Genomic DNA, 12908 nt, shown 5'->3' on the forward strand with positions numbered 1-12908 from the left:
TTTTTTTCAATCTTAAAATTCTCTGGTGTCCATTAACTGGATATCCAGATACATAAATACCATTAGAACTCAATGAACTAGGGAAATTGCTTTGCAAGTGGAAAAACAGGAGCAGCTAGCATTTAGTAGGATGTAGGATTCAGACAGTGGTATTTATAGTAATTTATCAAGTATCTTTTCAAATATTGGTGCATTATTTTAATTTTCCTCTGCTTTTTAATGCAGTAATATACCACCTGTATATATCTTTATATATATCTTTAATCTTGAAGATTAACAGTAAGTTAGAAATGGTTTTACACAGCATGACTGTTTGATAGTTTCCAAAATAAATTGGAACAGTTATTTTTTTGGCAATGGTGGCATCAATGTTTGTTTTCACTTTTTAAATACCATTTGAGTGTAAAAGCTTGCCAGTTTTTCTTCCAATTCCAAGATGATTAGTCTTAGAACACTGCTTCTCATTGCAAACATGGCATCTGCTGGATCTTGAGTATGCTTACTTACCTCACCACCTTTTTTTTCTTTTCTTTTTTTTAGGATGTAGATATGATGGATCAAAATGGAATGACACCTTTAATGTGGGCAGCTTACAGAACACATAGGTAATACATGCAGTTTTGACTTTATCTTAGTGTTAACAAGTGGCATATAGTAGTGACTGGTTTGGGGAGTTTTTTGTAAGTTTTTTTTTCTGTTCTTTCCACAGTTGCCATTTTATCTTTCTTTATTTATAGTTATTGTGAATTGATCCCACTTGGTAGCTCAGCCCTACACAGCCAGTTCTTCACTCCTGCCAAGTGGGATGAGAAGGAGAATCAGGAGGGTAAAAATGAGAAAACTCATGTGTTGCAATAAAGATTGAATAGTTGAATAGATAAAGCAAAATAAGGAATTCATTTGTTACTTCCCATCAGGAGGTAGAAGTTCAGCCATTTCTAGGTCAGCAGGGCTCTGTCACCTCTAATAGTTACTTGGCAAGGCAGATGCTGTAACTCTGAAATGTCCTCTGCTTCCTACTTCTCTTCCCCAGCATTTATTGCTGAGCACACTGCCATGCAGTACTGGATATCTCTTTGGTCAGTTGGGGTCAGCTCTCTCTGCTGTGTCCCCATCCAACTTCTTGTGCACCCCCAGCCTGCTCACTGGTGGGGCAGCAGGAGGAACAGCAAAGGTCTTGACCCTGTGTCAGCACTGCTCAGCAGTAGCTAAAACATCTCTGTGTTATCAGTACTGTTTTGGTCACAAATCCAAGACACAGCACTGTAGGAGCTGCTGTGAAGATGATTTACTTGATTTCAACTAAACCCAGTACAATGACTTTTTCAGGAGAGAGGGTACTGTGAAAAAGTGCTCACTAATCCTTCCTGTGGCAATGACTGGAAAAAAATGATAAAAAAATAACACTTCTCCAAAGAACAAATGTTTGAATTAGATTCCTGTTTGGAAGGGCCTATCTCTGTCTATTGTTGGGAGGAACACAAACTAGCTCTTACCAATACTTGCCATTGCCAACATTCACATCCTATTTTTGTTTCATCTGGATTGTGAAATGGAAACAACATGTTTTGAACTTTCATTGTTTAAGTATATAATTGTGTGCATATTTTTAAAAATCTGTTAGTAGTGTTAGATTTTGGTAAACACAAAACTAGAGTTGTAGATCAAATGTTTCTTGATATCCCAGAATGAGCTGTCTTAGAGAGATCCTTTAAAGTCAACATAATAGTGATTGGTTTTGGTGGGGAGAGATTTTGAGTCATTCATAATTGGCAGCAAAAAATGTCACTTTGCTATTACATAGTGTACCTAGTCAGTGATCTTCATAGAAATTGAATGCATCAACAATAATTTGAGATGTAATTGAGATCATCTGTAGCTCTAACAAGAATTTTCTTTTCTAGTGTGGATCCAACACGATTACTACTTACATTTAATGTGTCGGTTAATCTGGGAGACAAGTACCACAAAAACACAGCATTGCACTGGGCTGTGCTAGCAGGAAATACTACAGTCATTAGTCTTCTGTTAGAAGCTGGAGCTAATGTTGATGCTCAAAATATTAAGGTAAACGTTTGGTCTGGCTTAATTGTAAGTGGTTTGAGGCAGAAATAACAGAGACTATGATAAATCTCAAGAATAGGTTATTATTGTGGGTATAGTGGGATCATGAAGGTGGAGCAAAAGCAATACCATTAATGTGTCATTTGGCAATTTTTTTTCCTAAGAGTGATGCATAACCACTAGATTTGCACCATAAAAGGTACTCAAGTAAATTATTTAACAATGATTATGTGTAAATATATGGGAGTGGGGTGTGCAGTTAGGCTGCATGTGTGAAGACTGGTGTATTTGGATATAAAATTGGAAACCTGACTGAAAATCTTCTAGTGAAATTCTGGGGTGACTGTTTGTTGGAGTGAGATGTGAGACATCTCAGTCCTGTCCAGGGAGCTGACAAATGCTCTAGTCAGTCTCCTAGTGCCAGTAAGCAAATTGGAGGCCTGAAAATGCCAGTAGGAGTCAAATAAGCAAATGGGCTCTTTTTATGCATGTGAACTTGGCTTGCCTGGTGACCAGAATTTCTTAACAATGGATCTAGATTCTGTACTAGCAGAGCCCATCTTCAGCATATGTTAGACCAGCAAAACAGCTCTTAGAATTTCTGCCATAACTTGGAGCTTCTCCAGCCTTGGAAGGTGTGCCTTTGGAATGTGGTTTTGTCCATTACTTCCAGATACTCTTTATATCAAATTAGATGCATTTTGCTACCCACGCTGTTTCATCTGTGGTGTCAGAGAAGAAATCACTTTTAGAAAAAGAGTTCTCTACTTAGTTTCTCTTCAAATATTTGTATTTTCTACTTATAGAGTGTTACAGGCAGAGTGGTTATGTTTGAAAATACAGCTGTAACTTAATTTAATTTATTTGTCCTTTTGCCATTTTTCCTACTGATTAAGATGGCCAGGGCCTATTTTGCTTGGCCATAAGTGATAGAAATATATATATTTAAAAAAAAGTACACATCAATTATCTTGGAGAGCATGGAATAGCCTTTCTAAGGGAGCAGCCAAATTTTGCTGGCAGCTTTTTAGGTCCTACATTCACTTCAAAATATCAGTAATGTTCATAAAAATGAATGAAAACTCATTACAAGGAATCACCTATATAGATGCTTAAAACAAATAACCTAGCCTCTTGCATGGGCTGAGGTAAAGATACGTTAATTATTCCTGGTCTGTAAGGTCAGTTGTGTGAAGGAGTTATGATTGTAGTCTCACTTCTTGTGTGGAAAAGCTATTTTCCTGTGCCACATATGGTAAAAAATTAAGGTGGTTTTGTGGGAAAAAAATCAGTATGTCAACCTTACTTGTCTTGACAGACTGATTAGTGTGACAAGAGTTCTAAAGTCATCACTGTACCTACATTTCTGGACTCTAATGAAATCTGTAACAAAAATTTCTGTGTTTGGCTATACGAAAAAGTATATGCTAGCCTGAAGTAGTTCATGGTCTTGCCTTCTTTATTGACAGACAGCAGCAGTCAGTAGAAAAATGGGTTTTTGAACCTGCTGGATCATGATATCTTTCCAGTCATGCCAGAAGATAAGCATCTGGTTTCACTGACCACTGCCTATCTTCTGCAGTGAAGTCTGGGTTTCTTGCATGCTTCCCCAGGTTTTTAGGATCTTCAGAGAAAAATTATTTGAGCAATGGCAGTTTTGCCATCCAGCCAGTGACTTGGTAAGAGATGCTGATTTAGGTGGTAGTAAATATGTAGGAAATAGGAACATTTGGTTGATTCTTAAATGCCAATAGAAACTCATTTTGGTGCCCCTCCTTTGACTGTTCATCAAAAGTTTTCTTTGAGCCAAAAACTAATTAAGTGTTTGGCTCATGCTTCCTCAGAAATAAAAGGAATTGTGAAAGGCTTCTTTCTGATGCAGTCAGTTCCAGATTCCTGCAGCACTGTTTGGTGAATTCCTTTTCTCAAATAGTCCATGGAAATGACCAAGAATGGTGGTAAGACAGCTGATGTTACAAAAATACATTGGCTGAAAGCTGTTCATCTTCTTCAAATGATCATGTGACTGAAATGTTAGATGTGAGCTTTGGCTTTATTGTTATCAGCTCTAGTCAGTCTGTGTTAGAATTCACGTGCTGCTGGCTGCCTAGGCTTGGAACAAATTGGGACCAGCCATCTCAGTAAGGTGTTCTTTACTTTGCATGACAGTTTGTGAAATATTTGAACAACAGCACTCCTATCCTAGAGCAAAGCTTGATGCAAGCAGTGAGTTAGTCCTATTTTGTTATTGACCCTCTTTTTATTATGCTGTACAAGAAATTAATATTTTCTGTTTGGTAGTAAGATACTTCTTTCGTTTCTGAGAACTGGATTAATGTTAGAGTTGGAAACTATATTTCAGTAATCAAAGTTAGAGCATTTTTTTTGTTTGGTTGATTTTTTTTCTTAAGGAAGTTTTCTTGCCAGACCAGTAGACAGATTGGGCAGACGAGAATAGGATTTCCCAGGGAGCCAAGTTATCACTGGGGACTTGGGGAAAACTTGTAAATTTTATTTAAGTATGAGCAGAAACTCCTTGATTTATTAGAGAGATATAGAGACCTAAAAGATCTCTTATGGTCTAAGAAATATTTCCTTTTTTTAATCTATAAGTGAATAATTTATTGAAGTTTAAATGTAGTTTCTTGATTATGCAGTGTATCTTAGGCTTGTCCATGGAAGTCTGCATGTACAGTTCCCTATCGTAATGACTCTTCAGGTTATTTTTTTTATCTAAATACTTTAAATATGTATTACTGAAGCCTTACTGCTTGCTGACAATTTCAAGTGTGTTACTAGATTAAGCTCCCCAATACTTTTTTTTTTTAATTTTTAAGGAAGTCAGCCATCAACTACTCCTGTAAAGACAAGGAGAATATTAAAGTGGCCAGATGATGAGAGACATAGTCAAAGACTTCTTTAAAGCTCCCTCAATTTTTTTATCTAGGCAGTTCCTAGGTGTCTCATGGCCCTCTAGTGGAAGGGATGCTCAGCTGGACCCCAAGACAACTTCAGGATTTACTTGGGAGATCAACTCCCAGAGGGGATTGCTTGTCCACAGGTAATCTTTACAGTCTGGATTTATAAGGTGATACTAAAATAACAGCATCTCTGGAGTTTCCTAGATATTAGCAATTCAAGGTGCTATTAATCCTGTGATGAAACAGGCACCAATAGTCTGATTTCAGGCATTTCTGTTGAGAATGGAGTTAATTTAATCTGGTTTTTTTAAACATCTGGCTAAATAACTTTGAAGCCAAGTCAGAAGGTTATTCTTTTTTAACTGTTTTTTCTAGTTAAACTTCTCACACAGAAGGTGTGAAAGGTCCTGTTAAGTAGCAAAAAGCTTCACCTCATAATTTGTATTCTATGCTATTTACTCTCTTAAAGATTTGGAGCAAGATTTCAGAGGCAGAGATGACAGTTAAGAGCTCAGTTCCCGTTGTCTTTCTATGGGACATAGGTAGCTAACTGCAGTTTTTAATCTTTGAAATCACTTCTGTCTATAGTAATTATTACCCTTTCTGGGTAGTTTCAGTTTCTAGTACCTGTCTCACTTTTTTTTTAGGAGGGGGCCGAGCGATGGAGGATTCAGCCATTTTTCAAGCCTCCATGAATGATTTGTTTAGGAGGGGAGTTAACTCCAGTAGAAGAGAGGAAGAGTCAAATGCAAAACTGAAGCTGGAGGTACCTGCAATTGGTTGTCTCTTGCCTCCTCTGTAATTTTAGACCAAGTCAATAACTTTTTCATTTATCTCTCTTCCTAAGTGTTTAAAAAGTAATATAATCAAATCAGTTTGGTAGGCACCTTTGGTCCCTGTATCTTTCACTCTGTGTTTCTCTTTTGCTTCATCTGTTAGTCCTTTCTGAAATTGCAGAAATAAAAACATGAGCCATTGCTGGCTTAGCGCCCAAAATACATGAAACACGAGCTCAGAGTAAAAGCTCAGAATTTTGAAATACGTTGGACATGAGCACTCAGTTTATTCTTTCATGTTTTCTTCCTAGGACTTCTGTAACTGAAATGAACCTAAGAACATTAGGCTGGTGAAAAAAAAAATCCTGGAAGCATTCCATTATACTAGTAACTTCAGTGTGCCAAAAGGCAGAGAATTAATGAAGAAGTAAGGCTTTAGACTTGGGAGAGTTTCCATGATCCAGTGGGTCACAAGTTCTTATTCTTTGCTTGATTTCTGCTGCCTGTCAATAGCTGAGGGGGAAGCACAGTTCTTCATTTACAGACTAGTAGACTGTGTGTAGAATAGTATAACATAGATTTGTTCTCTGCTAAAGGCAACAGTTATTGCTGTCAGGACATACGTCTCTTCAGAATCATACATTTAATATGCTACTTGTGCACACTTGTATAGTTATGGGAGAGTGAAAAACCAAAAGGAATGAATGATATTTGGTGTCAAGTAAGCTGCAGAGCAAAAAGTATGCCAGAATGTAGCTAAACTGTTTTAAAATGTGTTAATTTTAACAGCCAATCTTCTGTTTCAAAAGTGCTCCAAATGCATTTTATTTTAAATTAGATGTTTCCCACATTTATACTCTTGACAGGGAGAATCACCTCTTGATCTTGCAAAACAAAGGAAGAACGTTTGGATGATCAATCATCTACAAGAAGCAAGACAGGCAAAGGGGTATGATAGTCCATCCTTTCTGAGAAAGCTAAAAGCAGATAAGGTAAGTAGTATCATAACTCTTGTGTAAATCAATCTTATGGCTGCTCTTGGTTTGGGGACCTGTGTGTTTGTTTAAAAAAAGTTGAGGTCTGTGGTCTCCCCACATTTCAGCTTTAAGGAATGTCTTCTTATTATGAATAAAGTGATTGCAAAAGGGAAAAAAGTACTTTATTTAGGGCAGGAGAAAATAAAACCCTAAGCTTCTATACACTTACTTTTAGTTTTTGTGCTAACTAAAAAAAAAGTGTTAGGAAAGTATTGTGTGGTCATGTATTGTTTGGGTTAGCCAAGACGTTCCAAACCTGACTCAGGTAGCTGAGGAAAGAAGCATTTTGGTGTCCTGAACTCTGATCTCCTCTCTAGTTATGTATTGTTTATTGTTATTGTGTTGAATGAAAGAAGCAGTCAGCAGTATAAAGAAATACATGAATCTCTAACGTGGAGGCCTTTTGCTTCTCAGAGTACTGTATAATACTGCAGATAGGAAGAGGCCATAAATGAGGGTTAACATGCTGCTCTAGCATGAAGAACTGTCTTCCTACCTATTGTTTGATTATTTAAAAACAGTTAATGTTTTCTTCTTAGTGTCCATCAACACTCAGGCAGAGTGTTGTGCTGGATATTAAGTGTTGATACCTACCACTGATTTAATTTTTTTAAATAAAGATACATTGCATCAAGATGCTCAAAGTACTGCTACAGTCTGGGCTTTACCCCTGTGGTACTGTAGCAATGCTGTGATTATTGACCTGAAGTGGTTTGTACATTTCATTGTCACTGTACTTTAATGATTTGTAAAGAGTTCAGTGCTCTCATCAGGAGTTGTATCCACACAGTGTAAGACAAAAAAGGTCCTATCTTTATTAATAGATGCTTCTGTATAGCTTAAAAACTGCAGTTACATAAGTAATAAAAATTTACTGACTTTGTCATATGCTGTGTGGTAGTTCATACATTTATGGATGAACATTTTTGTTAACAAAAGGTAATATAACCTTGATTCTGGGTTAGCAACAAAGTCTCTAGAAGACAGTTCTAAAACAATGTCATTGATTTGTAATACAATTTTAGGAAGGTTAATTTTCCTTGCAAATTCATTGGAGGTGTGTAAAGACAAGAAATGAGAAAAATTGGTGAAGATTTATCCCCCAGTGTCAAGCTTCCTGAAAATTTAAGTTTTCATGACTGTCCTGTTTATTATAGAATCTGTTCCTGAAAACAGAGTTACTTACTGGTGTTTGTTTCTATATAGGAATTCCGTCAGAAGGTGATGCTGGGAACTCCTTTCCTAGTTATTTGGCTGGTTGGGTTTATAGCAGACCTAGACATTGATTCTTGGCTCATTAAAGGGCTGATGTATGGTGGCGTTTGGGCTATGGTACAGTTTCTTTCAAAGTAAGTGTTTCACTGGGACACCGTCTGTTTAGTGTGCATGTGAGAAGTATTTTGCTGGCATCTTTACTGGATAGATAATCTTAAATTTCCATTTGTAGGAATTGGTCTTTATTTCTGAAAAGATCTTGTGCAACTATAGCTCCTGTAATGCTCTATTGTCTTGTGAAACTTGGAATTATCTTGGGTGAATACTGCTGAGCTAACAGAAGCTAACAGCAGAACAGAAATTCAGTCATTATCCAGAGGAGGGTGCTGAATGTCTGTCTACAAAGAGTTATCAGCATGAATATTGCAGAAAGCAGGCAATGGAAAAGTTTCTATAAAGTAATGAAGACAATGTGCAAGTGTAGTATTAAAACTGTTTTCTCTCTATAATTTAAATGCACAAAGGCATCTAAAAGAGATTTATAGAGAGGAATTAAGTCAGAATCAGATTTTGAAGCTTTTGTTGTTGTGGAAATAAGTGACTAAAGAAAAAAGGCTGCTTTCTAACAGCATTTTTGTACATCTTGTTATCTCATCATAAATGCTTTCAGTTGTATTTATGATTACTTTAAATGTCTGTAAATGTACCTACAAATACACACACACACACATACACACTCATGTGTGTAGTCATACTCCAGTGGATTTTCAAGAGCTGTAGACTACATCATCTCTCCTTTGCTTTTCATTATCACATGCTGCCAAGATAGGAGTACTTGTTGTATCCCCATGCTTAGGAGCTTTCTGCTTTTCTGGGGTTGGATGTCATGTTTATTTAGAACCATTTGCTACTCTTTTCTTTCTGTATAAAGAGGAAAATATATCTGCTCCTTAAACCAAGTTCAGAAGATTTTAGTGAACTTAGTAGACTGGGAGGGAAGTGGAAGGTTATCCAGCTTTTGCAGGATCTTGGAGATGATCTGTTTGGTCTTTTTGTTACCTCTAAGGCTTTGCAATTTGCTGGCCTCCTCCCACAAAAAACCATATTTCTCATTTGTCAAATTCTCAACTGTGCCTCCTACAGAAAGGAAGGACAAGATTTCTTCCAATCTCTCAAGATCTGTGTTTTGTCAAGTTTTATATTTTTTGACTAACTGACATGAGTTCAAGATTAACATTTTTATTTTCTCTTACCTGTTGCTTAATATTTAGTATAAATAATTTTAAAATGTTTTACACAAAGCCCAGATTTGAATTAAACTTGTGCTGTTATTCTAATAGTGTTTTCTTTCCCTATAAAATTTTAGCTAACCTGCTTAGCTGTGTTTTCCTCCCTACTTTCACACACACAAAAATGCACAGAAATCACTGAAAGAAAGATTAGTGCAGAGTAACTACTGTGTGTCCAAGTGCATATTCCGTTATTATTCATCAAATGAGCTCATGTTCCTTACAGGGTTTTCTCCAATGACCTAAGGAACTTTCACTAGAGAAGAGAGAGTTACTGTAAGGGTGTAAAGAAGTGAAATGGAAACTACTCCCTGCACACATTTGTCTGTGGCAACCCTGAGGGAATCACCAGCACAAAAAGCAAAATGGGTCAATATCAGGATGTTTAGGCAGATGATGCAGAAATTTTATTTCAGGGAGGTTAGTTGTTTAGAGTGTTGTTTTCCATAGGTTTTTTAGCAGTTTCTTCTTGAATACAGAGTAGCCTAGTTATTCACCTAGTTTGTCTCACTGTATGCAACTTTATTCAGAAAAGTCTTTAAAATGCAAAAGTGTAAGAAAGTGAAAATTGTTCTGATGGCTTAATTTTTTTTTTAATTAATGTAGCAGCATTTTATCTTAGAACTTGGCATATATAGTGATATATGGGAAATTAATTAGTCCGGATTTTTTTTCCTTTATATTGGCAACTGTAGCAGAAGCAAAATATTGAATTATCTGAAATATTTCAAGTATATAGGCTGATAACACCGAAGTGTCTTAGGCTTTTTTTCTTAATGATGTAATTTTAATGTGCAGTTTTCATTGTATGGGTTTCCAAAATGTCTTTAGCACTGGAATCTCAAAACTTAATATAGTTTGCAACCACTGTCCATGTTGCTACAAATCTCACAGGTTCCTGACTGCTTGCACAGTGTAGTTTTAGCATCAGTATTTACTCATTCTGCCTGTCTTGGCAGGTTGAAAAAAAGAATTTCTCATGAACTTTGAACAGAAAAGTGAGGAAAGTGTATGTATGGCATATTTTGCAAAATCCCATATAATACAAATTTTAATAGGAAGTGTTTCCCTGAAGCAGTAGTTCAGGATTTACATTTTATAAATCAAAACTTACCTTGTGACATTGTTCCTACATTACAGGTCATTCTTTGATCACTCCATGCACAGTGCACTGCCTCTTGGAATATATTTGGCAACAAAATTCTGGATGTACGTGACGTGGTTCTTCTGGTTTTGGAATGATATCCTTTTTTGTGTACAGTAGTATTTTTTTCATGTTCATAGTATGAGGAATTACACAGCTATATCCTACATACAACACTAAGTAAACTAATAATAATTTATAAAAGGGAATCGCCACTAAACATTGCTTTCTATAATGTTAATTATTTTATTGCTTTAAAAATGTGCATGCTATTTGGTAAGTAAAAGATTTTCCTCAAAACTTACTTACAGTACTCTGCAGAATTTCCTTTACCAACCTTTCCTCTGTGAAGGAAATGTTAGCAACTCTGTAAAATATTCTCTGGCTGTAAGGAGACACAATGTAATTGACTACATTTTTTAGACACTACTCTGAAAGCAGTAGGCTGGTTCATGGTCTGTATCAATTCCAGTAGAATTGGTTTCACAGTTTAGGCAGTTAGAGCTGCCTAAAGACTTTGGAAATTCCATTTTGTGCAAACTTTAGATAACTATATTTTGATAACTATATTTTCAGTTATTTTGAAAATATGTGAATTAACAATACTAGATTATAGAGATTCAGCATATTGCCATATGTTGAGATAAGGCACGAAATGATGACACAGACACTGCTGCTCTCGAGGGGAACAAAAAAGAGGACCTTTATTTTCTGACTCCAACATTTATAGTTTTCCAAAGGTGACAGTGGATTGGAGGGTGACAGTGCCACCTCTCCAATGCCACTGGACAGACCAAGGGTCCATCAATTCTCTCCACCTCCATGAAAGAATGCAAAACATAGGTTATTTACAGAATTGTGTGTGAGAAAGTTTGTTGAGAGAATATAAACATCAGAAGGCTTTACAAAGTTTTACAAAATCAGGGCGACAGCCATATTTTTGTGGCTTTGATTGTTTGCCTAGATATGAATTTCTCTTACTCATGGAGGTAGAAATTGAGTCAGAGTTCAGTGGGGAATGTTAGTTTTCCATGTCAAGGAAACAGATTCAAACAGCTTTCTTGGGTACTGTAATTTCAGTAGCCAAGAAAACAAAGTAGATTTGATGTTTAATGTAGCTCTTATAGTTGTAATTGTAAGGTTTTTATCCTGAAGCTCATAGTTCATTCATGTATCAATCAACTTGCTTAGATGTTTATTTCTGTTATTCATTCTCATTAAATAGCTTGAAGTTTGGGGTTTGGTTTTTTTTTTGGCATAGAATAATCCTAATTGTACACTAGAAATATAGGCAATTACCCTCATAAAACCTGACTTCAGAATGTCAATAAAATTCTGTCCTACTTCTGTCCCAAGCTGGTGTCTCACAACCTTTGCAACAGTCTTTTAGTGAACATAAGTAGTGGTCTAAGACCTTCACTTTCATTAGAGCTGACACAATTCTCTGACAAGCAGTTTTAGAGACCAAGTGCTTGAGGCCATCTTCCTTTAATTGGTGATTTTTAATTGGAAGTCTTTCTAATAGGTTCCAAATTCATTCTTCTTCTGGTACATAGCCCTGTAGCTTTATTGCAAAATAGAAATTTTGCATACCTCCTCTATTTTTATAACATGAAGCATAGCATTGTGGTTGGATAAAGAATTCCTCTATTTTTGCAGTTTTATATGATTGCTTACAGCAGACTAGAGTATTACTTTACACTTCATAGTATTCAAATGATAAAACCTATCCTAGTAGTTTTCACAAATTCTGACTGTCTTTTGCCTGGGGAATAGAATTTTTAACCTTCAACAACTATCAGGAATTGCCTTACTGGAACTTTATATTATAAATAACATAAAGATCTTAATTGCTGCAAGTGCAACTTTAATATTTAGGTATTTAAAGATCATCAACTCTTGTATGTTTAATCCTAACGGGACAGAAAAGGTCAGTTGATGCAATGTATCATAAAGAAAAATAAACCCAAGGATTTGCTGTGCATTTTCTTGAATTTCGGTGTGGTCAGATGAAAAATCGATCTCTAAATTCTAAGGTTTAATCATGTGTCTTTCAAAGAGCCAGTATTGAAAATGTACTGAACTTTTTATAAATGTTTCAATTCTGTTGGATTTTTCTCAGCAGCTTCTGAGTTTGGTGTATTTGATAAAGTAGAAATCCTATTATTGCAGGAAATGAGGAATATGATCTGTGTATTTTTGAGTCTACATATGAGTTTATGGTCCTGTGTCTCCCTGCCACTGTTTTGCTGTATCCCTGTAACTATATTTTGCTTGTAACAAAGGATGTCTTGCCCCATTAGTGTATTCTAGTTTGCTAGTGTTTGCAGATAGGAGTGAAAATGCTCTCCAAAATCCTACAAATTAAGTCACTACGTTTTAATTTAGTTTTATTTAAAAAAAAAAAAACTTATTTAAAATTACTCTTTTAATAATGTGAGACTAGAATTTCACATTTTGTT

General features: G+C 35.9%; 1 protein-coding gene across 2 annotated transcripts in view; it reads left to right on the plus strand.

Moving 5' to 3' along the window:
• The window catches only part of ZDHHC17 (zinc finger DHHC-type palmitoyltransferase 17), a 66114-nt gene that overhangs the window by 35427 nt on the left and 17779 nt on the right, over positions 1-12908 (plus strand). For both annotated transcript variants that reach the window (XM_050986499.1, XM_050986503.1), the window contains exons 6-10: positions 541-605; positions 1905-2067; positions 6628-6753; positions 8005-8147; positions 10443-10543. In XM_050986499.1, coding sequence (XP_050842456.1) covers positions 541-605; positions 1905-2067; positions 6628-6753; positions 8005-8147; positions 10443-10543 — 598 coding nt within the window. The remainder of the gene's footprint in view (positions 1-540; positions 606-1904; positions 2068-6627; positions 6754-8004; positions 8148-10442; positions 10544-12908) is intronic.

Source organism: Serinus canaria, chromosome 1A (genome assembly GCF_022539315.1).
Source record: "Serinus canaria isolate serCan28SL12 chromosome 1A, serCan2020, whole genome shotgun sequence".
NCBI lineage: Eukaryota > Metazoa > Chordata > Aves > Passeriformes > Fringillidae > Serinus > Serinus canaria.